Source organism: Phallusia mammillata, chromosome 1 (genome assembly GCF_965637545.1).
Source record: "Phallusia mammillata chromosome 1, kaPhaMamm4.hap1.1, whole genome shotgun sequence".
Taxonomy (NCBI): domain Eukaryota; kingdom Metazoa; phylum Chordata; class Ascidiacea; order Phlebobranchia; family Ascidiidae; genus Phallusia; species Phallusia mammillata.
In genome coordinates this window covers 23631524-23658681 of record NC_137252.1, presented here as the reverse complement: position 1 = coordinate 23658681, position 27158 = coordinate 23631524, and the positions used below count along the sequence as shown (strand labels likewise).

Genomic DNA, 27158 nt, shown 5'->3' with positions numbered 1-27158 from the left:
GTAAAAGACCACACATCAGAACTGTTACGGACAAATTCACAATATTTAAATGTGATTTTTATGCTTTCTTTCCCAAGTGCAACCATGCTTAACGTCTATTCCCAAGTGCATTGTTCTTTGTTAGTTTTGGGCCAATCCTAACTTTTATATGCGGTCATGTGACTAAAACGTGCTTGGACTTAGCCACACCTTGTTCTAAAAGTGCAGTTTGTATGTTTTAGTGCAGTAATCTGTTAGAATCGACTTAGTTTAAATGTTTGTGTGTTAACCAAATGTCAGCAAGTTTACAAGTATGTTAATGTATAGCCATGTGAAGTGTTTCTAGTAACTTTTCGTTTGTTATTGTTGTTTGAATGTTTAGACGATAAAGCCAACACCATAATGTCAAACACCTAGGTACTGTGAACTTCAGAAATCTCAACTGCTCAAGTGCTTAACTGTCTCAATTTCCTCTATTCTGTATAGTCTTGACATCCACTGTGGCGCAATTCAGCTGTTTTGGATCTTGGATACGAACTGTATTTGTTGTCATTCGTGCACTGTTCTTGCACCTTCATCGCCATAATATAACACTGAAAACCACAGTTTGTGCAGTCTAGAGGGCAGTTGTGAATTACTGACTCATTGTACCTGATGATGGTACCAACGAAGGCATTAGCCTAGGTTTGCCTAAAGTGAGCTTAGGCCGTGACTAGTCCTAAAATTTTGGACGTCACATCATTTCTGAAGAAGCCAGACCCCTTTCTATTAAGAAAGGGTGTCTGAAATCTGCTGTCTGGCATTAGTGGTGTTGCAAATACAATGCCTGGATCAAATTCTAGCACATCCTCTCATGAGGATGTGGACGGAGTGCTTCAAGAAAAGTTGCATTCCTTGAAATCATCTCGGAGTGGGCATTTGGGTGCTGTTACCAAAGCCGAAAATATTGTTTGTAACTTGATGCTAGATGTTTCTAATATCAAGGAAGTACCAGCTGCAAAGGAAGCTTTTGATAGTGCACTGACAAAGTGCTTGGACTGTTGCAAGGAATACCATTCTGTGATTCCAGATTCACTCTACTCTCAGAAACAAGAGGCAGTGGACAAGATCAAGTCCCTGGAGGAAAAAGGGGACAACATAAATTCTATGTATCAAACATTTCTACAAAATGCTGCTGTGGAGTTGGGTTCTACTGGTGGGCATTCGAAAAGCTCACATCACTCAACTGGGTCAAGATTGTCCTCTAAATCCAGTTCACATCGTTCTAGTAGAACAAGCTCAAGATCTTCACACCACTCACACCATTCCAAGGCTCCTAGTTTGAAATCATTCCACTCTTCTTCTTCAATATCAAGCAGAAGCACTACATACTCAATGAGGGAGGTGCGGCGTGCTCAGCTAGAAAACAAGCTGACAGAGTCAGAGGCACAATTAACTCTCCAAGCATCAGCTGATGCTGTTAATGATGCACTGATGAAAGCTGAGGAGATAAAACGTAAGGCCAGAGAAGACGAGGAGGCCTTAAAGATGATGCTTGAAGATGAAAAGGAAGAAAATGCCCAGCGAAGAAGGGCAGAAGAAGAGGCAAATGCCATGCGTAAAAGGGCAGAAGAAGAGGCCATAGCCAAAAGAAGAAGAGAAGAAGCTGATGCAGAGAAAAGGGCGATTAGAAGAAAAATGGAACAGGCTGCAGCTCGACGGAAAAGAGAAGAGGAAAGGGCTGAAGCAATTTTAGCCAAGGCAAAAATGGAACATCGACAAAAATCTTACAATGCACAGTTGAAAGTGCAGCGCAAGAGGCATGAGGTTGACCTGGTTGTACTTGAGGCTGAACCAGTGGGATCCTGTGATTCTCGTCATGAATACAGGTTGGATATGCCCCCACTAAATCAGATAGATGACGCCACGGTGGGAAGCTCTGCTTGTCTACAGCAGTCTGCCCATGACCTAGCTCCGATGGACTGTCCAATGCCTGGTGAAATGCATACCATTTCTGGTTTCACCCCTCTAGCCACAGCAAAGCTGCCACAGCCTGAATATCCTGTCGCTCATCCAGCAGAACAGCTAAATGTTTCTGCCGATCCATACTTGCCTGTATGTACACAGACTGACATAAAGCAGGAGACTCACAGTCCTTCTATGGGGCCGGTCTCCAAGTACAAACCTCAGCCAGATGAGAGCTTCACCAAAGATGACTTTCACTATGGAAAGGCCATGGTGGACTTGGTGGAGAGTACGAAAACCATGCTGCATGGCTTTACACTGCCCAAAAGGGGGCTCCCAAAGTTCTATGGGAATCCAATGAATTACCACAACTTTATGAAGAAATTTGATGAGATGATCACAAGGCATTTTCCTGATCCTGCTGTACAACTTCAGTACCTTGTAGACATGTGTGAAGACAAAGCCTATGATGTTGTCCATGGATGTTGTGCCACGAGCCCACCTGAATTGGGTCTTGCTACTGCTCGGGAGTTGCTGAGAGATAACTTCGGGCGCATGGACTTGGTGGTAAATGCACATGTCAAAGAGTTGACCAAGGGTCCACCAATTAGGACTGGGGACAATGAAGGTCTTCGTTCTCTTGCTACAAGTATGACAAATGCTTTAATGGTTTTTCGATCTTTGGGTTGTGAGTCACAGTTGGACTATTCCCAATTCCTAGTGGACATATTTCAGCAACTACCCAAGCACATGCAAAATACATTTGTCACAGAGGCCAGTTCACTCTACCGAAGGAATGGAAATGTGACATTCAGCAATCTGACATCGTACCTCAACCAGAAGGTGATGGATTCCAACAACATGTTTGCGGATGCATTGACAACAGTTAAGGAAAGGGATCCAAAGAAGGACAAGCCCCAGAAGAAGAAAGAACATGCTGTGTTCTCTGCACAAACTACTTTGGGCTCCACATCATGTGAACATGTTGACAAACCTAAACCTCCAGATCAAACAAGGAAGAAGAAGCCACAACCATGTGTGGTTTGTAACAAACCTCATCCATTATGGGTATGTGATGAGTTCCAGAAAAAGAAACAGTTTGACCGTTGGACAACAGTCAAGAATAACAACTTATGCTTCAACTGCTTTTCACCAGACCACATGGCAAATGAGTGTGTCTGCTCCAGAAAGTGCAAGTCTTGTGAAAAACCACATCATACTCTACTTCATCGTGATGAACAGCGAAATATAGAAAAAACATCCACATCGACTGAGGAAAAGAAGAATGCTGAAAGTCCCAAGGAAAGCTCAACGACATATGTAGCCACTGTTACTACACCCCCTGCAGGAAGGGACAGGGTTAGACTCAAGGTGGTGCCAGTACATGTGTGGGGAAGGGATCTGAATCGTGTAGTGGAGACATATGCATTTCTGGATGAGGGATCTGACACCACATTCTGCACGTCAAATCTGAAACAGAGACTCAAGCTTGAAGGAAAACAAGTTTCCAGAAGACTTAATGGCATAAGTGGCAGTAAGGATCTGCAGGGATACGAGGTCGGACTGTCCCTACAGGGGATTCAAGAAACAGATTCAATCCGTATTGAGAATGTACTGACGGTGGATGCTCTACCAACACTGAAGAACAGTATACCTACAATGGAAGATGTAAAGCATTATTCTCATCTGAGGGGATTGGACTTTCCAAAGTTACCTGATGCAGAAGTGGATATTCTCATTGGGGCCGGTACGCAGGAAGCCCATTCTATCAGGGAAGTGCGAACCGGGAAGCCAAGACAGCCAACAGCTATTCACACTGGACTTGGGTGGACCTTAGTTGGCACTGATGCATCAGATGCATCAGAGGACAGTTGCAATGTTAACTTCGCCACAATTGGCAATAATGAACTACATGACATGTTCCAGAAGATGTATAATCATGACTTTATGGATGACAAGTGTTCAAATGATGTCTCTCTATCTATGGAGGACAAAAGGGCACTCGCCATGATGAATTCGACTGTGCAAAGGAAAGGCAAGCATTATCAGCTTGCGCTACCATGGAAGAATAAAAATGTAAAGCTACCTTATAACCGTGGAACAGCCGAGAAACGCCTTCTTGGTTTAAAGAGACGATTAAAGACAGATCAGTCACTGTTCCAGAAGTACAGTGAAAAGATTAATGACTCGCTGAAGAATGGTCATGCCAGGAAAGTACCAGATGGAAAGGATCCACACCCGGGAAAGACTTGGTACATTCCACATCACTGCTGCACTGGTGGAAAGTTTCGGGTTGTGTTTGACTGCGCTGCCAAGTATGCAGGCACATCCCTCAATGAAAATCTCTTACAAGGACCTGATTTGACCAACAACCTTGTTGGTGTTCTTCTTCGTTTTCGCCAGGAGAAGATTGCATTGATGGCTGACATTAAAGGAATGTTCCATCAGGTTTTTGTGGACCCAGATGACTGTGATGCTCTGAGGTTTTTGTGGTGGCCAAATGATGACTTGTCCAAGCCACCTGAGGATTACCAGATGCTGGTGCATCTTTTTGGGGCAACTTCTTCTCCAAGTTGTGCCAGCTTTGCATTGAGAAAGGTTGCTGAGGATAATGAGAGCAATGCAACAAAGGAAACAACGGATACTGTCCTGCGGAATTTTTATGTAGATGATTGCCTGAAGTCGGTCAAGACTTTAGAGGAAGGTTCCCAGCTAGTCAAGGAACTGGATGAGCTACTTAAGTGTGGAGGATTTCACCTTACCAAGTACCTGAGTAACAGCAAAGAACTGTTAATGTCTATTAATGAAGATAACCTTGCTCCATCAGTGAAAGACATGGACTTGGATGGATTGCCAATCGAGAGAGCTTTGGGAGTGTACTGGAACACTGGTACGGACTGCTTCGAGGTCAAAGTGAAGTTGAAACCAAAGCCCTGCACAAGACGTGGAATTCTGTCAACAATAAGTCAGTTGTTTGACCCCATGGGGTTTGTGCAACCCTTTATCTTGCCAATCAAAAAGCTTATGCAAGAATTATGCAAAAGAAACATAGGATGGGATGAAGCTATTCCCACCGAGTTTGAGGTTGCCTGGAAAAAGTGGCTGGGCAATTTATCACTGCTGGAATCAATTACTATTCCTAGATGCTTTAAAACAATGGACTACATAAGTGCTGAGCTCCATTGCTTTTGTGATGCAAGCGAAACTGGTTATGGAGCTGTTTGCTACCTTCGCCTGGTAACTGGTGGTTCCTACCACTGCTCATTTGTGATGGGAAAGTCCAGAGTTTCCCCTTCAAAGGCAGTTACCATTCCCCGGCTTGAACTCACTGCTGCAGTGGTTGGTGTTAAACTAGCGCAGTTTGTGATTCGTGAGTTGGATCTTGAGTTGGAAAAGGTTGTGTACTGGACAGACTCCACTTCTGTGCTTCAGTACATCAGAAATACATCACGCCGCTTTCCGACGTTTGTTGCCAATAGGCTGGCTGTGATTCAAGCAGCCACAGAACCAGAACAGTGGAGACATGTGGATACAAAGCAAAATCCTGCAGACATTGCATCTAGGGGTTTTTATCCTGACCAGGTGGACAAGGCAAAGGCATGGTTATCCGGTCCATCATTTTTGTGGAAAGAAGAAAGTTGCTGGCCAGAACAGCCAGCTGTGTTACAATTGCCAGAAGACCATGAAGATGTTGAAGCCAACACAATTGTAGTAGAAATTGTGCAAAATGGTTTGGACAACTTGCTAGACAGATACTCTTCATACAATGCTTTACTCAAGGCCACTGGTTGGTTGTTGCGGTTCAAGCAGTACATGATGTGTAAGTTTTCAGAGAAATTACGCAAACCTGCACCCAAGGCAGGTCTGCTGACGGCAGAGGAAATGGAAACAGCTGTCCATCAAGTGGTGAAGCTGGTTCAGCATCAAGCATTCGGATCTATGTCATCGGATCTTAAGGAATACCAGAGCTTTTCCCACTACTTGGAATCTCAGCATTCGAATGGATTACATATTCGAAACCGGGCTCTTGGTAGACTTAGCCCTATGAAAATAAATGGCACTATGAGAGTGGGAGGTCGCCTACAACATGCAACTCTGCCGGAGGACATGAAGCACCCTATGATCTTGCCTAGTCGTCACCATGTTACTGGGCTGATTATACATCATTACCATCAGCGAGAAGGACATAGTGGAACTCAACACGTTCTAGCAGCCACCCGTGAGAGGTACTGGATTCTCAAAGGCCAATCATCTGTTCGTCACTACTTGAAGGACTGCAGAAAATGTCGTTTTTGGAAAGCACAAGCTGGTAGGCAGTTGATGGCACCCTTGCCGGTTTGTCGTGTTGAGTCTGGACAGTTACCCTTTACTCATGCAGGGGTTGACTACTTTGGCCCTCTAATGGTAAAAATTGGACGCAGTCATGTGAAACGATATGGCTGCATTTTTACTTGTATGGCTACAAGGGCTGTACATTTAGAGCTAGCTGGCTCACTGGACACTAGTTCATTCATACAGGCACTTCGTAGATTTGTGCTGAGAAGAGGATCTACCACTAAACACATATATAGTGACAATGGAACCAACTTCATTGGAGCTGACAGAGCACTCCGCGAAGGGATTAAAGCATGGAATCAACAACAGATACATACAGAGCTACTACAAAAAGGAATTGAATGGCATTTCAATCCCCCAGCTGCCAGCCACCAAGGTGGTGTATGGGAGAGAATGATTCGCTCTGTGCGAAAAATTTTGCAGTCACTGACTGGAGACAAGATATTGTCTGAGGAATCTTTGAACACCTTCCTGATAGAAGTGGAATCGATCTTAAACAACAGACCACTGACACCTGTCAGTGATGATCCAAAGGATGGGTCTGCTTTGAAGCCCATTACTTTGTTAGCTGGTGGAATTGAAGCTACATTGCCACCTGGAGAATTCATCAAAGCAGATGGCTACAAGAAATCCTGGCGGGCAGTCCAATGGTTGAGCGACCAGTTTTGGAAGCGCTGGGTGAAGGACTATTTGCCACTTCTGCAAAAACGCCAGAAGTGGTTGCAACCTGAGAAGAACTTTGAAGTTGGAGATGTTGTGTTGGTAATGGATGCCAATACAAAACGAGGAGTATGGCCCAAAGGACTGGTCGAGGAGGTCTTTCCAGATCATGACGGGATGGTGCGGAGAGTTCGAGTCAGAACTTATGACTCAACTTTGATGAGGGACATTCGAAAGCTGTGTTTACTTGAATGTGGCTAAATTTCTACTTTCTGTGCATGCTCTTTCATATTTGTAACCTTTTCATTCTTCATTACACCAACATATATGCCTCTTCACATGTCATTCTTGCTAAGTCTGTACTACCTATATGTCTTTCATCTTGCCTTATAGCCTTATCATGCATGTTAGTGTTGTGTAGTGTGTTCTTCATAAATTGTAAACATTCCGAATACCTCTTCAACTAAACATTGTAATGTCTGTACTGATAACAACCAAGTATTGTGAAAGTGTTTTGTTTTCTAAGCCTTTCTGTGTTTTTTACCTTGCCAAAATCTGTCATTGTTTTTTACCTCCTAGAACAATATTTGGTGCAAAATTTGTAGTTAATTGTGAAGCATTTGAAACTGTGCATTTGATACTATTCTTGTCAGTATGTAACATATTCACTCAGTCATAGTTGTGTCTTTGTTTTGTTTTTAAGCCCAGGATGGAAATGTTTGTGTGGGTACTTTGGTTTGGGTCAGTTACCAAATTTGTAATCACAGCTCTCTCTGTGACCAACCTTCCTGTGCCTTGTTCTTTGTCCGTTTTTGTTTTGAAAAATGTTTCCATGCTGTCTGACATTTTTGGGGCCGGAATGTTACGGACAAATTCACAATATTTAAATGTGATTTTTATGCTTTCTTTCCCAAGTGCAACCATGCTTAACGTCTATTCCCAAGTGCATTGTTCTTTGTTAGTTTTGGGCCAATCCTAACTTTTATATGCGGTCATGTGACTAAAACGTGCTTGGACTTAGCCACACCTTGTTCTAAAAGTGCAGTTTGTATGTTTTAGTGCAGTAATCTGTTAGAATCGACTTAGTTTAAATGTTTGTGTGTTAACCAAATGTCAGCAAGTTTACAAGTATGTTAATGTATAGCCATGTGAAGTGTTTCTAGTAACTTTTCGTTTGTTATTGTTGTTTGAATGTTTAGACGATAAAGCCAACACCATAATGTCAAACACCTAGGTACTGTGAACTTCAGAAATCTCAACTGCTCAAGTGCTTAACTGTCTCAATTTCCTCTATTCTGTATAGTCTTGACATCCACTGTGGCGCAATTCAGCTGTTTTGGATCTTGGATACGAACTGTATTTGTTGTCATTCGTGCACTGTTCTTGCACCTTCATCGCCATAATATAACACTGAAAACCACAGTTTGTGCAGTCTAGAGGGCAGTTGTGAATTACTGACTCATTGTACCTGATGATGGTACCAACGAAGGCATTAGCCTAGGTTTGCCTAAAGTGAGCTTAGGCCGTGACTAGTCCTAAAATTTTGGACGTCACAAGAACCGCCAACACAAGAACAGAAAAAATGGGAAACCGACATAGGGATTAGTACAGAAAAGCCCAACTGGAGGGAGGTGTACAGGAACACGTATAACTGTACCTTAGAAACAAAATTAAGGGCGTTTCAAATCAAATTAAACTTAAGAGCGGTAATAACAAATAATAAACTATAGGCTACAATTTTGGCATAGTAACTTCAGAAAAGTGCGTTTTCTGTGAAAGTTTCCCTGAAACCATTTTTCATTTGTTTTACACTTGCAAAGTTGTCGCCCTATATTGGGAAAATGTTACTTCTTGGATCTCTCGCAAACTATTACTGAATATTAAACCGAATGTAGCGTTATGTTTATTTGGAACCCACTCGTACAGTTCTGTTACACCATTGTTAAATTGTATATTTCTATGTGCCCAGTTTGTAATATACCAATGTAAATATGCACAAAACAAACCTACTGTGAACAGATTTATTAACGCATTAAAAATGACGAAACAGTCCGAACTAATTATTGCTACTAAAAGAAAAAAACGTGCAGAGTGCTTAGTAAAGTGGTCTGGCCTCTGAATGCCGTTAAATACTTAGCGTTTGTCTGTTTGTTCTGTTGTACTTTCATGTATCTGTCTTTCTTCGTGTCTTAGTTATCGCAATAAAAAAAAAAAAAAAAAATCGTAATAGAATAAGACAATGAGCGAATACGCCGCATAAGACGAGAGTCAGAGAAAGAAGGCAATCTGTCCGGTTCGCTGTAGTATGAAGGCACACGATATAACGGTAGTGAGAGAGGCCGCTACAAACTGAAAAATTTTTTTTTTTAAAGTTTGTGCTCTGAAACGCTTTAAAAGCGCAGAATATTGTGTCAAAATTTCAGTATCGTATCTTTTTTAGTTTTAGCGCAATAGCGATTGCTGTCTAGCTTCACTCTGGTCCCCTGGAAAAGGTGAAAGTTTAGTGGTAACGCACGTTAAAAATCGCTGGTTCGGGAGCAAAATAAGAAAGTAATGTACCGGGTGCGTTTTAGGGTCGAGTTGAAACGAAAAATGCACCTAATGAGAGGTGCCGAATTTACGTTTTGTTTATGATTCGTGACGTAGTTTTTCTCGAGAAACTTTTATTTATTTCTCGAGACTCGAGAGTTCGAGACTCGATTTTTTTCGAGATTTCTCGACGAGGTCCAAGATGCACATGTTTGTTAAAGTTGCAGTGTTTTTAGTGGTGAAGTATAGTCATGTACATAGATAAGGCTAAGATTAAACCATTTTTAAAATATGGAAATAATGACAGATGATTAATATGCATTGAGTTACAAAACTTGAAAAACAGCAACAACATGTATTTTTTGCTTGCTAACATCTGTAGTAAAAAGTAGAAGGTATAATGCTTTTGAAATGTTTACGAATAAATTTGACCCTATCGAGGTACAAATTACATTTGTGTACTGTACACACTTCTGCTGCTGTTACATCTAAAGGCAACCAAGGCAATAGTGATGACATTTTTGAATTTGCCAGCATCAACAGGAGAAAAAAAGATGATGCACCCGACGTTTCTGGACTAGACGATGCTGATGTACTTCTGGATATGGCACAAAAAGTGTTGTCGCCAGAGGAGCTCAAAACACAGCAATTTATAAACAAAATTACAACCAATAAACCCAGAGCAGGGATACCAGCCAATCTGGTTAAAAGCAATAATATTGTCAAATTTAGCTCCTCATCAATTGCCAATATTTTTGCATTGCAAGGAGAAAAAACCTTAAGTGAAGAACTTTATAATCCTGACAGATTTGCGATGACATATAGCCACTTTAAATTGGAGGAAGTTTACAATAAGAGTTTGATGCAGGAGTTACCTGGTGTACAAGAACATAATCGTTTACACAGTAAAGAAGAAATCTTAAAGGTGTTTGCACAAGAAGTCCAGCTGAATGGAAACATTGGTAATAAATTTACAGACTATATTTTGGAAAAGGGTGCAAATAGAAATCGGCAGAAATGGAAAAGTAAAAAAGTTTTAATGAACAATAAACAAATAAATGAACGTGTGGAAAAAACAGTTTCCACAGACAGTGGAACAGAAACTGATAATTCATCACCTGGCTTTGAAAATTCTCAAATATCCAACTTGCCATGGCGAATTCTGAGGCAAATAAATACACCTTTGATAAACAAAATTGCCAGGCACAATTTATGGACTGCAAAAAAGTTTGGACAGCCACTCATTATTGACTGTCGGTTCGGTATAAAATATAATACCAGACCAGGTAAAGCCAAGTCACAGGTACTACGTGCTTATAGTGAAAATAAAGTTGTTTCAGACCCATTTCATTTAGTGTTTTGCAATGTTGCTGACAAGCATCCTGTAATTCATTACATGCAAGAAAATGTACCCGACCTTGACATGTGTGCTACAATTACAAACAAACCATATCTGGAAATGGATGAACTTTTACCACGGGAAGATCTAATCTATCTGTCCCCAGATGCCCCGCATGTTATGGAAGAGTTTCAAAGGGATAAAATCTACATTGTTGGACTAATGGTGGACCAACCAGAACAGCCAAACCTTACAAAAAACCTTGCGGAGGCTGAGGGCATTGTTCAACAGAAATTGCCTTTGCAAAAATATTTAAACTGGGGTGGTGTTACTGGAAGAAGGTCTTTGACCATTTGTACCATCATGCAAATTTTGTTTACACTAAAGCGAACCAATGGTGATTGGATAGAAGCATTAAAAAACATTCCTGTACGATTTCACTCTGGCCTTACAGCTTATGCAGAAAATCTTATAGCTCATGATCCTGATACTATAGCACGCTTTAAAATGGGTGCACACCTAAAGGAACATCATCAACCACCACCTCAATTTGTTCCAAAATATAAACAAAAAGAAATGATGGCAAAATATTTTGGAAGGTTTAATAACTAAACTTTAGTGTGCAACCACTTTTACCGACCTTGTTTATAACAATTTGCAATGGTTAAGTGATGCGATTAAGATGAACTAATGGTATTAATTGTCACAAAATATAAAAAATTGAATTAGTGTACTGCACACAATTTAAACCACAGTGTTTTGAAAAACCCTCCTAGTCACTGCCCATTGTTGTTTTATGTAGGGTATTTTTTGTTTTGTACAAATGGCTGATTTAGATGAATTATTAGATGAAGTTGAACGTGATTTTCAACAATCTGAGAGACACAAAATTGCTCCAAAATCAAGAAAAACAACAGATAAGCAAAAGTAAGGTAATGGTAGTGAAAGAGTAAAATTTTGACATTAAAATGTATTTTTATGTCCTATAAAGATCACAAGTTTTAGAAGATGACATTGACATCATTTTGAATGAAACAGCTGAAGTTCAGACCCGTGAAGTTATTGGTGCAAAGGTTGGTAATGTATACATATACTTCATAATCCTAAAATTTGTCACAATAAGGCATTGCAGGCAAATCTGCTTAATTGCATAAATTTCTGTCAAGTATTACTATGCTGGACTGCCTGCCAATCACAAGTGTGGACCCATTCATTTGTCTGCTAAAACTTCCAGGCTACAAAAAGTTTTAACAAAAACACAAGCAAATGTCAAATAATAGTGAGTAGACAGCCTTCCAATTCGGCAATAATGTATGTGCAATGATAACATGGCAGAGGCTAGTGTTTCAGTTAATTTGTGAGTTTTAATCATACATTCTGCCCATGTGACCTGTCGAGCTATTTGCAGGGTGAGCGTGGAACTATAACAACAAAATCTAAAGCAAGGTATGTTTACATAAAGCAAGCTGTCAAAGCTGCTACTTGTGATGTAATATCCTTGAAATGTTTCAGGTGTTCTTCAATATGCTTGGGTGGGCCACAAGATCAAGTTGGAATTTGTTCTTTGACCAATAAAAGGTAAACTTTGCATCATCTTCACTTGTTGAGTAGTAATCAGTGGCTTTTAAAAGTAATGAAATTGCATACACGCATCTTTTAGTTGAGACATATTTGTATGGCCACCGCTGTAAATTACTGGGATTGAGTGTTACTGTTTGTTAAACCAAATATGCAGCAGTTATCATGTTTGGCATGGTCACATAAGTTATTTATTTGCATTATGAGACTGCAAATAAACTAATGATTTTTTCTGAAGTGGAAAAAATAATCATGTTGACATAGGTTGAATACCTTCTTTGCTTATTGTAACAGTCACTTGGGCTGTTAAGTATAATTACTGTTAAATGCAACAGACTCTTTTACCCACAGATGTTGTGACCGTCTGCGTTGTACAAGTTGTGATTTTAAAGTGCAGCGTTTTCCTGGCTACCAGTGGAAGCATGATATCGATTATCTGTTCCTCCGCAATAACATGCCCGAATTCTCTAAAGTTGTGAAGAAACTTCAGAAAAAAGAAAGCAAGTTGTTTCACTATAACTAAGTAGTATGTCTACAAGATAAACATAAATCTATAACCGGGGTCAATCCTAAAGCGTTCGTGCGGACAAGCAACGGTGAGCAACCATACCACACTTAAATATAAATTTTAGTACGCACGGCCTGTTGGGATTGAAACCCACTACTCGAGTCTTACCGGGACGCGCTAATTGAGCTACCCAGACTTAGTGAATAGGGTTGGCTCGATAATACCGTATCGGTGCCCGATGCCATGTGCGGTATCTGTACTCATCCAAATACTTGGGCGGTGTAGTACCAAGTGTCAATACCTTTTATGTACAAGTAAAATGTGCTTTAGCCTGTCGTTTCTACCACAAATTTCTACCGCAATTTGTTACGACGAGGCTAAAAAGTAAAAAGCCTACTCCGCATTGGTTTAAGTTATTGCGCTTAAACTGAGCTTACCATAGATCGAATTTTGGCTGTTGCATTGCTTTGCAAATGGCCGTTAAACACAGTATTGGAAGAAAAGCTGCAAAACAAAATCTTAAAGTGGCTACAAGCAAAACACCCTACATGCTTGAATGTTGGTGCAAGAAACTTACTATAAAAGAATGGACAATTTTTTGTTAAAATTTTGTTTTATGGCACTGATACAATTTGCATGGCAAGAATTTTTAGCAAAAATACATTTGCATGTGTCGTAACCCAGTATCGGATCGTGGTACTTTTTGTATATAATATCATATTGAAAACTGTCAGCTAGGCAATTCCAGCGTGGGTTGTTTTCTTAAAGGAAAAGCTTAATATGTTACATATCTAACAGCTTAAAAATGATCTTCAGATTTATTGTTGGTCTATAAGGTTTGCTCATTCACTAGATTCTTGTACTTTGCACGATGTGAAGCAATTAGTTTGAACTTTTAAACAGTCTTACCCGAGAGATAAACCCAATGTACATCTTCTGTTATTACAGGTTCAAATGCGTACGCATGTCAATGTTCTTGGAACAGTGTCACAAAACTTAAGCCATTGCCTCCAGATTTGAAATGGGTCTGTGCCAAACACTAATCAAGCTCAAGTTATTTTTTTAGTTCGTCTTACGTGGGCTGTGCAAATTGTGTCGTGCAACTATTCACTTTGTCAGTATTTTTATTGTTTCTTTTCATTGTATCAATACATTTAGTTTATGCAACTTTGCACAAACAACGCCGCACAGCGGCCTTGAAGCCAATAAATATGTTTATTAACATCCAAAATAGAAGGCAAACCGTTTAAATAACAAAAAATACAACGCAAAGTTACACTTGTTTTATAAATGTTGTCACAAAGTTACTTAATGTCACACAGCAAAGCCACTCCACGCATAATCCAGTGGGTCGGTTTTGGAACCGTTTTGAGCCAAAGCGGAGTAATATAGGTCAGATCTGTGCGGCAGGGCTTCTTGTACACCGGGCACACATACAATGCGGGGTCTTTTGGTGCTGTAGAGTTGACAGCGAAGACATGCACCACTGGCAAAGGTACGAAGAGGACCTTTGGCTGAGATTCAATAAGTCGCGAGTTACGACGATCCCAAGCAGCCCCATCCAAAAATAATCCGTGAATATAGACTCCTTCCTGTGGAGGATTAAAAATTCAACTTTTAAACAATCCAAAGGAGCAGACACAAACCAATTTAAGTTTATTCAAACATGCTGACGCGATAATTAAGCAGTAATTTAACGTATGGAATAACTGTTTGGTTCCCCAAGTAAATTTGTACCCAGACTTAGTAATACCAACACCAGCGAATAAACATGTGGTATGTACCTGCGGCGGGCTTGATATGTCCTCCTTGAAGTTTTTGAGCACTTCATTATGCAGTGTTACTGTGTCAAGAGCCCATCCCTTGTGCATACGAGTTACTTCCTGTCTCATAGCTGTCAAGAAACCTGACCAAAAGCACAAAAACTCAAGCTCAATCTTCTTAACTGATACTGAATAGTATGCTTTTTTCTGATCGATAACTAACATAATTACTGCCTAAACTGACCTCAAACTACTTGTCAGTAAACCCAGGTAACTATCGCAGCTGTAAAAAACGAAAAAATTTGCATAAACTCTCGCTTTCGTCTGTGTGGCCTGAATAGATTACTTCTGCCAATACCCTGCTCTACATTTAGCTCTGTCTAACTTCTGAACCTTGACAGTTAAAGAATCCAGTCATCCAAAAGCAGGTTGGCCTGCCCTCAAATATCCAAGACGAGAGTTGTGTGTTGCGTTCGACCAGTTCTGTGAACCAGAAGCCAATAGTAGATGATTCCCAAGACAGTTTGCGCCATTGCGTGGGCACTTTAGCATCAAACAAGTTGTCCAGAGCGTCCCGTAGGTTCTGTGAAATACATTTAAACAACAAATTCAGAGTTAACCATTTATTTGATGATATCATTACCACTTTTGTTAAAGCCTCTTAAAACAGTAAGTGTGTAGAGCGTAGTTATCTTACCTCGCTCATAATGATTGTGCCTTCAATGGCAAGTTTCAAATCAGTAAGTGTGATCCTCACAAGGGTAATAACCTTTTGCATCCGAGCTATTTCTTGTTTCAGGAAGATGTTCAGAGAATTCAATAACCCCATCTTTACCAAACGACCTCGAACCTGCGGTAAAAGGTTACGTGGAAAAATGTAGTAAGAAACGGAAGACTAAGTTCTTTAAATGGGTCGAGTTTATCCATACCAAACGACCAAAGAACATATCGTTTATTCGTTTTACGTAAATAGAAGTTCCATAAGCACGTTGCGGCTGTGTGCTTTTCAGACGCCATTCTAAAGTATCACGTCAAACCGACTATACAAAGCATACAGATAAAAAGCATTCATTACAGTCGTATATTCAACACGCTTGTGCAACTCTAATCCTGTTAATCCGTGAGAAAGATCACCGACTGTTTCGGACACAATTATGGATTTGATCATTCCTTACCTCATGAGCCACATAATCCTCAGGCAACTTCTCAAGCATTTCATGAGCTTGGCGGAAAACGACCGACTCCCTCGTTTCACCAGATCCTCCTCCTGCATCTTTTGGTTGGATGTTAAGGATCGTATCAAGAATGCTTGTTGCGCTGTTGGTCTGATATGTGATGTCGGCATTTAAATGCAATCCAAACACTTCTGGTTTGTCGGTTAGTGGCAGTAAGTCAATCGCATCCATTACCTAAATCGAAAAACGGTTCATTTTTTATTAGGTTAAGCCACAAAAATACCCAAGTATAAGTACAGAAACTGGATGATTGAACATATTTAGCGTTGGCGGATATGTTTAATACATGTTTTATGGTTTGCACTTTCTTGGTGAGATTGGTGGATCTAATATGGTCCGATATCGCAACACCAAGACAGACTTTATGGAAACATTTTTTATGCTTTTCCGTTTATTTCCTTTTGATGTTGATTGCGCGCTTTGTACAATGCACCTCGGGTGAGGTCCTCGAATAAGCGTGTAGAAACAAATTGAAATGCAAAAACGCCCTTCACAAGTAAATTTTTGAAATAAGTAACGATGACATTATTGTAATAGACTAAATCGCTACAAATCCATAGAAAACATAAACGGACAAGGCTTGATGAAGACCTTCAAACTTTACCAGCCAGTGCACGTCTGGAAAAAAAAATAAACAACAAACGGTTTTGATCGTACCTCCTTGGTGGTTTTAAATGGAGGAATCACATATCCAGTATGGAAACAAAACGACTCGTTGAACATGGCTTCGTGAAACCAAACTGTGGCGAATGTATTGAGAAGACGCTTGTCGTAATCGTCAGTAACACGACCTCCATACTGAACCTCACCTGTTAATTTATCGCCACAAAATAAAATCTAACCCATGGTTATGGTTTCAGTTTACATATCTACTGCACTAACAACAATATCTAATCAGTATTTCATTTTTGAACAGCAACTATGTTATCGCAAAATTGAACCCAAATTTTCGAGTACACTACAAACTGTGTCAAAATGCAAATGCTCTTGAACTGACCAATCATGTATCTGACAGTCGACCATTGGATTCCACGTTTAGGATCCAAGTCATCCAGATGGTTTTGCAGGAATTGTACAGTGGCGTAATGGTCTGATGTGTTAAACTCATATGGAATGTTCCACCCGAGTGGACCAAATTTACGACGCTCCTAAAATCAATAAGTCAAATAGTTGCTACGAAAAGCAAAATACAAACCAGTCTGACAAAGTGTGCTGAAAAACATTATGCTACAATTTCTGGAACCCACAAAACTGCGACACATGGAAAAATTAATTTCTTAATTTTGTCACCTGCACTGAAGTATGTAGAAATCCGATAGCATATAGAAGTGGTTTCCATTGTGGCAAGTTATTCACATCCAGTTGATCTTGTGATATTCCAGCAAATGTTCGGGTTAAACCAGCCTTCACGCCTTGCGGAGGTTCGTTGGTAAACTGAAACGATTCAGCCATTAAAAAACCCATTAAATGACTGATTGATTTTTTTTTACTCATTGTGTCAAACAAAATCTGCTTATGTTTTGTTTTAAATAAACTGAAGTTTAGGCTGTGTTATTTACCATTAAAAATTTTGATATAATTTGTGGGCATAAGTCAAACCTCCAATAATCTACCTTAATGGGGGCATAAGGGCCCTGTAACCACGTGTTTGTTGCGTAAAAAACAACGGCGCAATCACCACAGTATAACAACTATACCTTAATACTGGATTGTAGTAATGTGATGGGAAACTTGGGGTGTTCTTCAGCAGTGATCCACGTCCTGAATGCTGAATTGACATTTTCAGCAGTTTGCACAGTCTCAAGCAGTTCATCCATGAAATCAAGTCCAAGATGGCAGTTTTGCAAAAGCACCCAACCGCCGCTCTGCATCAGCGTGCTTACTAAGCGACGAGCATGGACTTCTTGACCTGTGAAGAACGTTTTATACGGAATATATAAATTGTGTTTATCTGATATGGTTGTGTTGTCTATCTTTAAACACTCTGCTATTATTCAACGTGTAAAATTCTGTATACCTTGTCCCATTGAAATAGCCCTGCAGTCGATGTTCTTCTTCTTAGCCAATGTTGAAATCTGGTCAGTTGGATCGGAACCTTGTGAGAGGAGGCAAACCATAGGAACACGAATGGTGCTTTCAGCGTGTGTCTCTTCAAGGTTCAGGATAACAGCGTCAGCATATCTGAAACAAGAGTAGAGAAAAACGAGATGAGAAAACGGCAAGAGGAGCCGCGTAGAGGTGAGCATGGAAAGAATGGTAAACACCTCCATTATTGTAGCGCAATGCTTAATTATTGACTGATCTTCTAAATTTGTTAATGATTAGCAATATTATTAAAGTTACATTAGCAAAACCAACGAAAACCGTCGTTGAAACGAGCGACTTTCATTATAAATCGTTGTTATGCCATTCCAACGCGCTTATAAACAAGCACCTCACAAACATAACACTTAATGCAGAGTTGGCCCTTATTTACTGCTACTGTATTAGTGTTATTTACTTCTCGGCTTGCACTGGGCATAAAACACAGACAGTGAGTGTTCTCTTCAGCACTGTTTGTTACAGTTGACCTTGACGGTTGTAGTTCAACAACATATTTACCTTCTTCCGAGTGAATCGGCAATATACTTTCGGGCTTGTGGCATGATTCGGTCGGGACACCATGACCTGATCAACAGAAGTTTCCTGAATGTATCAAGTGATGCGTTGTATCCATCTGGAATCACTTCTTCCTCGGGAGCTTCTGTGTCGAACCACGACTTCCACTGCTTTTCGTTGCGGGAGATCTAACAAAACGTCACAATGGCACTGTAACTACATATCGGTAATCAGGCTACAAGATGGTTTTACTTGGTTGAGAATCTCACGGAATTCTGGAAGCTTCTGCAGTTGAACAAGGTTAAGCCAGGTAACATCAAGAATCCATTTGCAAGGTTTAGGTTGCACTGATTTAAGGTCGAGGGCTGCTCCTCCTTTGATGAAGGATTGGAATTCACTCTGACGGATAACACCTGAAGAAACAAATACGGTCGATATTGAACTGGTACAAAACAAAGAGCATGCAGTTCACCTTTTCTAAGGTCGATCTTAAGGGCCATGAGTAGGGTGAACAGCAGCTTGTGGGTCTCATACAATCCTCTGCAAGTGTATCTGAAATGTATGCAATGCAAATGCAGTTAGCTTAACACCAATATTATATTCGTTGAATAGCTGATAATTGTGTGGCGCCGTCAACCTACTTACAGATTGCAAGATGGTAAGGGTCATTTAACTTCCTGCTAAGAAAGTTTTTGTATAATATATCTGACTAAATGATTGAGCTAGGTTCCAGAGAAGTGGTCTTATTTTGTACCAGTTTTGAAAACTTAACATAACCATATATATCCTAGAAATGTTTCTAGTGTATGACGAGATACCTGAATGATAGATAGGTAAGGTATTCAATGATGTTGTTGATCCTTTTAGCAGGGATTGGAGATTTGACCGATTTGGCCATGGACTCATCAAATAAACCCAGAAATTGTGTGAGGGAGGTTTGGTACATCACATTCACCATAGACATCTCAACTGGAGAAAAATAAAAATGATGACATACTAATTACATGCAATGTTTGACAGACAAATTATTGATTTGCTATCTAAAAAAACTCTACACAACACTAACGTAGGTCAGTTTAACCCTCCGTTTTTCTGTGAAAGAAACTTGTTTCAAAAAGCTTTAATAACTTACCAATGAGGAAATACAGAATCGATCCACGTATTGCAACAGGTCGAAACTCTTCACGAGCTGAGTTGATTTTAATTTCAGTATCAGCAGCAATAATCAGTTTCTCACTGACTTCGAGAGCCATCTCTTTGGTTGTTGCCAACATTTCAATTAGTGATTCATCATCTACCAGTGATCCCTGCATTTGGATATAACAGTACGAAATGTAAATAAACAGCACATATGTAACCGTTCTCCTCTGAAAAGTGGAAAATAATGTCAAAACAAACCTTTGTGCTTGTGAGTTTGTACAGCAGATTGTCTTCCAACTCTTTCATCTTTCTCTTGTATTGAGTAACTTCTTCCATCAACTTGACTCTCTCTGCTTCCAACTCCTGCTTTTCAGTGAGGATTACACGACCTAACAGCTGGTCTTCTAGACCCTAAAAAGATCACAAATAAATAGGCTATATTAGAGAGTTTTACTGTAAAAATAAACACAGTTAACTATTTTCATGAGCAAAAACTAGAAAGGTAAAGCCATTTACTACTTGCTACCAAGCAGTTTGTGCTTGTCCAAAACCTGCTGATCAAATAATGATACACAAAAGAAGCTTACATCATAGGTATAATTTAGCGCTTCCTACATATCATCAAATACGGGAATTAGCTGAATTGTCAGTTCAACTTATGCTGTCATTATACATCAAGCAACAAGTGTGAAAATATTACCTGCATGGTGACAGTAAAGTCAATGATTGATGTTTTTGCACTGACTTCTGGTGTGTAGGATGGATTAGGAAGTTTGGTTGTGACGTAAAGTTGGAAACCTCCCATAACGTCACACTCCTTGTCACCAACTTTCACCTTAAAATTAATTTTTGTAAAGTGCGGCATAGAAGTTGAATTGCACCACATTGTTGTTTGTTCAAAAATACATTGAAAAGCAAAGCATTCGTTAGGTTCGGTGAAACCGTAGATTTTTATTGATTACATGGACAAATTTTAATACAATGGCACAACACACAACATACTTTGTAAGTGCTTCCAGCTTTGATAAAGTTCTTTTCCAGGACATTATCTAAAGCCGGGTCAAGCTCTTCACCTATATCCTCTATCAGTAATGGTCTGCATAATACAAATTGCATTTAACTATATGATTTTGACATGGAGAAGCACAACAATGAAACACATATATGTATAATTATATTTGTTCCAGTAAGTTTACTCAGCATACAAGTGTAGTTGGTGTTTAAAATTTTGTGTGTTATTACATTCTTTATGTTCTTTGAGGTATTACAATGAAAGAAAGTTAACCAAAGTGTTATGTTATATTGTCTTCCAGACTGATGATAAAGGAAACAAACAGACCACAAAATTGTTTTCAACCCACCTTCCCTGGGATAATGCATCCTCCAAGTGAGTTCTAAAGTATTTGTGGTTTAGTGTGGTAACAATCAGTTGATTATCCTTTTCACGATTTTTGATCCAAGTCTTGCCCTGGCCCTGTGGATCCATTAGTAAAGCATATCTGGTGGCTTTGGTGACAATGATACCATTTTGCACAGATAAATCATCACTGGGTAGACCCTGTAAGTTCCATTCACCTGTACACAACAGTTGTGTTCATCTGAATCATGTAATGGCAAATGTGCTAAAGCAAGCACCAAGCTCTGATTCTTAAGATCTTAGTTAAATGTCTTATGGTAAGGAAGGTTTCACTTACCAATAGTAGGGGCATCGATAAGCATTGCAATAAGGTTGAGATCAGACACAAAGGGAATCTTTCTCTCAGTTAGCTCTTTCTCCCATGTGTCCTTAATCATATAATTCCTGAACTCTTGGTTGAAAGGGCCACAGTAAGATAGAAAGCCAGTAGCCAATAGCACATTGCCAACCAATTCTGCAATTTCTGCCTTAAACTTATGGCTTTGTTCTGTCCAACGAATCTTCTCGCCACCAAGACCTAGTGTTGGAAGTTTAGAAAGTGAAAACCATGTAAGTCGCACAAATTAAGAAATCTCAGTACACAAACTTATTTAGTCTTATTGGGAACTATTACTGCAGTGCTTCAAAAATAAAAGCATGTTTTTTATTTTACACCATTAGACACAAGTAAACATGCTTCCAATTAAAGAAACATGTTTCTTTAGGCAACATCTCAGTATTTCCAGAATTGCCATGTACATATAGTAACTTTGTCCTTGCTGGCCATTCTGGCACCGAAAATCATGTGTATACTTCACTTTTGAAAAGTATTACCTACAGTAAGCATTTTACCTTCAATAAGTTGGGTGGCAGCAGTCATCTTTCTTCGACATGAATCAGCATCATCCAACAGTTCTTGCTTCTCCTGCATAGCTGCATCAAATTTGGCTTGGACTTCATCCAGCTCCTTCTGTTTATCATCCAACTGTGCTTGAGCACTGTTGACATAACACTTTTTAATGTGAGATGCTCAGAACTGAGTAATGAGTAATGGATTGGCTTGGATCACCCTTCACAGTTAGAAAGAAGTTATTTTGCAAAAAACTTACACAGCTAAGTCATTCATGGCAATTGCCAGTTTAGCTTCCTGTTTTGCCAAGTTTGCTTTCAAGGGCAAAACTTCTTTGTTGATGGAATAAAAAGAAGCCATAGCTTTAGTCCATGACAGCAGACCAGCAACATTACCACAAACCTGTAACAAATCACATGATTTGAAAAACAAGCCGACATCAAATTCTAAAGTGAAAAAATCCAAAACAATTTTTACAAACCTTTTTAGCATTTTCAAAAGTGTAATCTTCCATGTCAAAGTAAGGTGCAAGCAATTCAATAGTTTCTTCATTAATGGAATCTTTGTTAAAGGTTTTTAAATTGTTCATAAAGCCACTTTGAGACATTAACTGCAAAAAAACACAGAGATACAAATCTGCCTTAGGTACACAATCAACGTCTAACAATTAAAGGAGTAAAAGTAATAGATAACAGTTATGTCCATCTTTCCTATATCAGTTCATATTCTACGATAATAGCAAAATTCACACATACAAGAATTGAATGCAAAGTGCAGAACTGACCTTGAGAGCTTCACTCCATGATGGTTTACAACACGGCCGGTCAGGATCCTGTTCAACTTTATTCACAGGACGTTGGAATAAAATCAGCACACAATCCATGATTCTCATAATCAAATGGGGGGGTTTGGCAAGCTTACGGACTGTTGCAATGTCAGCTGCTTTGATGGTCTAAACATTATTTTAAAGTAGAAGTAATATGCTGTCACAACTTAAACCAACTGCTTTTTGTGGCTAAGAGTTTGACCAACCACAAATAAACTACAGGTTAGCCTACAAAGTTTTTTTAAACTGGATGTTCTGCTTTACCCCAAACTTATTACAATTTGGGGTTCAAAGCTATAAACTTACTGACAAAGCCTGTGCACACCTCAATCCATCGTTAAACAAAAGGCTTGTTTTGTACCTTTCTATCAATCTCTGGTATTGCTAACATATTGTCCTCCCTACAATACTCTCTTATGTAAAGCCAACATGACATTTCTTACATTCAGAGCTTCTTCTGCAGCAACTAGAGCTGGTTCAGCTGCTTCCAACTTGCTTTCTGCAATTGATTTCTCCACAGCGATGGAATCCACAATTACCTGAGCCTTCTCCTTTACCTTCAATACATCATTTTTCACTTTCTCAGCAGCCTGAGCTGAAACGGTTACTTCTTTCAACACCTACAAAACATAATCTAATGTCAATGAAACAAACTTATAACTGTTGGGCTATATTCTAGTTATCACAAATATTAGCTTATACCCTTAGTGCTTTATATACCGTGTCCTACAGCTTGATTGAAAACATGTACTGATGATGACAACAGAGATTGTCGAAACGTCTACACGATGTATTCTATATACACCACTACCTTGGCAGTAATGTTTATGATTAAATTAGATAGAAAGTTTTAGCAAAGGAGTTCACTTAAGCAACAGACCACAACTAAAGAGATATGGTAACTACTGAAAAACATAGCCTAAAGTAACAGTGATAGGTGAAAATCCAGTGGTGCATGTCTGCCCACAGTATGCTAAACAAGAGGAGATAACCTACAAAAGAATGCAAAAAGTAAGGTTCAAGTGTTTCAACACAAGCGTTTTTTGCTGAATTACATGTACACCTCTCTCTTTTTTGTTAAATCAAAGTACATGGTGAAAAATCTGTAGTTAGTTGGAAAACCTTGGTGTTCAGTCGAAAAACAAATTAATAAGTCACAGAGGAAATGCAATAGGGTGCAATAAAACTTACCTGATCAGCTTTGACTGATGCAACAGCCAAGTCCTTTTCCTTTACTACAAGCTCTTTGGAAAGCATTGCAACAGACTCGCCAGCTTCTAACAGCTTATCCAAACCTACACAGTTAAAATCCTTTCGTAAATTCCTCTCCACTAAAAATCGCAAGTTCGAAATCACATTACATAAAGTATGATTGACACAGGTTTATTGTGTACTGTTCTTATCAATCACGGTGAGAAGAAAGTTTTTTTGTACAAACCTGTGTTCATCCTTTGTGCTAGATCAGCTAGCAGTGCATGTTTCTCTTTGTAAATTCCCTTGTAGCCATCCAAAAAAGACAAATAGGACTTTGGAGTGACATGAGTTGTCCTACGATATCTGTAAACCCAACAAATATGCGTTGCAATTTGCTTAAATTCCCAATTCTTTTTATTTGATTATGGTGGCCACAAGAAAAGTGTAAAAGAAATAACCAATATCTAGAAGTAAAACCTGTCAAAGTATTCCACACAAGTTTCTGCCACTTTATCGTGAAACACCCCCATTGTTTGAATGAGTTGTATCTTGGTCTCTGGGCTGCACACAATGTCCATTTTTGACAAGAAATGGTTGGACACAGCCACCAGTGCATCACGAGGCCAGCGGGTAAACCAATCCATTGTACATCCACTGAAAAGACCAGGGAATTTCAAGGCACGGTTCCTGAATTTCTCACCAATCTGTAAAAATACAAAGAATGGTAAACCATAGAACTTACCTGAATTGCCAGAACAAACAAGTGGCTTGTGTATGATACTAAAAGTTAAATACTTGTAAAGTACAAAGTAAACTGTCCTGTTGTTGTAACATTGGTAGCTTAAAAGTGGAAACAGTTGCAGTTCATTGACATTAGATCAAAATCAATGTTGAAATATTTACTTACTGGGGAGAAGCAGAGAACTATATGTAGGTTATCCCTTGACCTTGATATGAAGTAATCATAAAGGTTTTCTTGTGTGGGTGGTCGTCTTGGAAACTCACGTTTCATAACTGAAATAAGCCCTTGGGATATTTCGTCAATCTCATCACGAGCAAATAATCCAGATACCTAAACATGTATTTCAGCGAGTTGGTATTTTATTTGTATTTGTTCCTAAGTTCCATACGGTAAACCAATGTTTAAGTTTTTTGTATCCTTATGACAAGAAAATTAGGAGACATGCTTATACGCAGCACTAACCTCCCCAGATGAAAGAATGTTGTTGAGATATTCAAGGAAACCTTCTTCCTTGATGTCATTGTCAGTAAATATAAAGGAAACACCTTTACCATCTCCCCCAGCAATCCGATACAAAACCTTTAGGTCGTCCATCAAGTTCTGAGCATTGTAAGTCCTGTAAATTAATAACTACCACTTTGAGAAAAAGAAAGTACAATATGTTAAATATCTATGCTAAACATTTGCACTGTGAAGGAGAACTACAAGCACTTTACAGGGTTCCCGCACAATTTTTGTTTATAAATTCCATGACTTTTCCAAAACTTTTCAAGTAAAAAAACTCAAATTTCCATAACCTTAATCGAAAAAAATCTATCTCTAACTGGCATTTTCATGGTAAAACAGGCGTCAAATTCCATACTTTTTCAAGGATCTTTGCAAAAGTTGGCTTTTTTTAAAACTTTTCCAGGCCTTAAAAATACAAATTTAAATTCAATAACCTTTCCAGGTTTTCCATACCCGCGGGAACCCTGACTTTATCACGAATTTTTCAGGCAACTTAAACTCCGAAACAACTGTTCCTCATCCAAAAACTTAAAGTCTGGACAATTACCTTGACAAGGTGATTTGAAAAGATTTATATCCAGCAATGAATGAAGCAAGTTTGGTTAAACTCTGTTTTCCAGATCCACCAACTCCTACTAACAATGCAGAGCCACGAGGAGTGCGAATAATTCTGGATATCTGCAACAACATATTGTATCACTGATAACACATTTGCTTTCCATTATGAAATACTGACCTACCTTGACTAAATGTGTCATAGCATCTTTAAAGAACACAAGATCCATGCTAGCTCCCCGTACAGTCTCATTGTATTGAACCATGTAACCGTAGAGCTTTTCAGATAAAACGTCCAACGTAGGAACCTGAGCAAAATCGGAGAATGTTTACCTTACAATCAAAACTAAAAGATCAACACAAATGAAAGTACCTCTTCATATATCTTAGGAGCATCGAGGTCAGCATCATCTGCTTCTTCACCAGTAGGTTCCGGTGCATCTTGTAGAAAATCAACAAAGTATGGCTCAACACTATCCACCTCTGAGGAAAAACTCGCATCCACATGTTCTTTCACCACACGAGTTATGCTCTGCTCAAACCATTGCTTGTCTTCCTGGTTTGTAAATCTGGCAAATTTTTAATAATGAAAGACTATTACAGAATAACACATGATTTGTTAATGTGCATGCTTAAATAGTTTGAGAAACATGAACAAAATTGAGTTTTGTAAGTTCAACATACCGGTCAGCAACTACTCTTGTGCATTCGTGTTTAAAAAGATGCAGTGCATCTTTAGCAGTTTGACATTCAGGTGATTTTACAGTAAGCATCCCCTGCCATATGCGAGACAAGTCACGCAGGTTAAAGATGTAATGGAACTTGGCTGGTGTTGGAAGCATTTTGATCTGTGTGAAAAATTATCAGCTTATTATAGCCCAACTTGATTCTGACAAAACTGTTGGAAGCAAGTTTTAGTGCCTCCAAAAACATTTACATTCTTATATTTTAACAAAGGCAGCATATAAGAGTAACAAGACAAATTTTGTCATTCACCCTACTAACTACGTAAGCCAATTTTCTGTAAGTTTAACTTAAACATACCACTTTATGCCCCACATACATGAACACTTAATACAATAGCTCTCAACTAGAAACTTGGCTTGGGGTAAATATTAGCAATACAAACATTTTTAATTTAATTAAGTCAGATTAATGTGTTAAAAAGAAACTCCGGTGTTAGATGTAAATTTTAAAATGCAGTGTATGGTAAATAGATACAAAAAGGTTGAGAACATCTGACTTAAGAATAAATCTTGCAGAAAACCAATATCTGGAAGTTAATTCAAGTAGTTCTATGTGTAATACCTTAGTCCACTGCCACAATATCCTGGTGGCTGGAACAAGTTTTTCAATAATATCAGAAACTTCAGTTGAAAAGCCTCTTTCCGCACAGAAATAACCAATACCAATTATACCTGAAAAATATGTTGGGTAAAAATTCATGCACTTTTTCAAAATTGTCTTCCGGTTAAGGATA

At 39.1% G+C, this 27158-nt stretch overlaps 4 protein-coding genes across 5 annotated transcripts in view; 3 read left to right on the top strand and 1 right to left on the bottom strand.

Moving 5' to 3' along the window:
- Nucleotides 1–801: 801 nt before the first annotated feature.
- Nucleotides 802–7179, top strand: LOC145209327 (uncharacterized). Its single transcript, XM_080079604.1, has one exon. It carries the CDS (start codon nt 802–804, stop codon nt 7177–7179), a length of 6378 nt encoding a protein of 2125 aa, XP_079935730.1.
- A 2626-nt stretch (nt 7180–9805) lies between these two features.
- On the top strand, nt 9806–11588 carry LOC145209450 (uncharacterized). Its single transcript, XM_080079737.1, has one exon. The coding sequence runs from the start codon at nt 9848–9850 to the stop codon at nt 11396–11398; it is 1551 nt and encodes a 516-aa protein (XP_079935863.1). The 5' UTR covers nt 9806–9847; the 3' UTR covers nt 11399–11588.
- Nucleotides 11589–11609: 21 nt separating this feature from the next.
- Nucleotides 11610–14039, top strand: LOC145209453 (cilia- and flagella-associated protein 418-like). The gene is made up of 6 exons (XM_080079740.1): nt 11610–11713; nt 11778–11859; nt 12195–12232; nt 12299–12364; nt 12716–12864; nt 13821–14039. Exons 1-6 carry the CDS (start codon nt 11610–11612, stop codon nt 13913–13915), a joined length of 534 nt encoding a protein of 177 aa, XP_079935866.1. The 3' UTR covers nt 13916–14039.
- Nucleotides 14040–14073: 34 nt separating this feature from the next.
- Nucleotides 14074–27158, bottom strand: part of LOC145209446 (dynein axonemal heavy chain 8-like) — a 32016-nt gene continuing 18931 nt past the window's right edge. The window contains exons 56-90 of one of the 2 annotated variants that reach the window (XM_080079732.1): nt 26987–27096; nt 26363–26526; nt 26052–26247; nt 25864–25986; nt 25671–25801; nt 25079–25232; nt 24782–24946; nt 24352–24578; nt 24119–24237; nt 23872–23975; nt 23124–23300; nt 22639–22806; nt 22336–22464; nt 22114–22256; nt 21857–22002; nt 21303–21542; nt 20970–21183; nt 20611–20704; nt 20309–20443; nt 19867–20019; nt 19601–19775; nt 19287–19437; nt 18941–19020; nt 18721–18881; nt 18472–18656; nt 17888–18051; nt 17568–17779; nt 17161–17304; nt 16868–17018; nt 16528–16679; nt 15811–16044; nt 15333–15485; nt 15029–15218; nt 14657–14778; nt 14074–14464 (exon numbers count right to left, since the gene is read on the bottom strand). In XM_080079732.1, coding sequence (XP_079935858.1) covers nt 14177–14464; nt 14657–14778; nt 15029–15218; nt 15333–15485; nt 15811–16044; nt 16528–16679; nt 16868–17018; nt 17161–17304; nt 17568–17779; nt 17888–18051; nt 18472–18656; nt 18721–18881; nt 18941–19020; nt 19287–19437; nt 19601–19775; nt 19867–20019; nt 20309–20443; nt 20611–20704; nt 20970–21183; nt 21303–21542; nt 21857–22002; nt 22114–22256; nt 22336–22464; nt 22639–22806; nt 23124–23300; nt 23872–23975; nt 24119–24237; nt 24352–24578; nt 24782–24946; nt 25079–25232; nt 25671–25801; nt 25864–25986; nt 26052–26247; nt 26363–26526; nt 26987–27096 — 5654 coding nt within the window. In that variant the 3' untranslated portion in view covers nt 14074–14176. Of the gene's footprint in view, nt 14465–14656; nt 15219–15332; nt 15486–15810; nt 16045–16527; nt 16680–16867; nt 17019–17160; nt 17305–17567; nt 17780–17887; nt 18052–18471; nt 18657–18720; nt 18882–18940; nt 19021–19286; nt 19438–19600; nt 19776–19866; nt 20020–20308; nt 20444–20610; nt 20705–20969; nt 21184–21302; nt 21543–21856; nt 22003–22113; nt 22257–22335; nt 22465–22638; nt 22807–23123; nt 23301–23871; nt 23976–24118; nt 24238–24351; nt 24579–24781; nt 24947–25078; nt 25233–25670; nt 25802–25863; nt 25987–26051; nt 26248–26362; nt 26527–26986; nt 27097–27158 lie in introns of those variants that run through there. The other variant, XM_080079731.1, reaches the window with a different exon arrangement.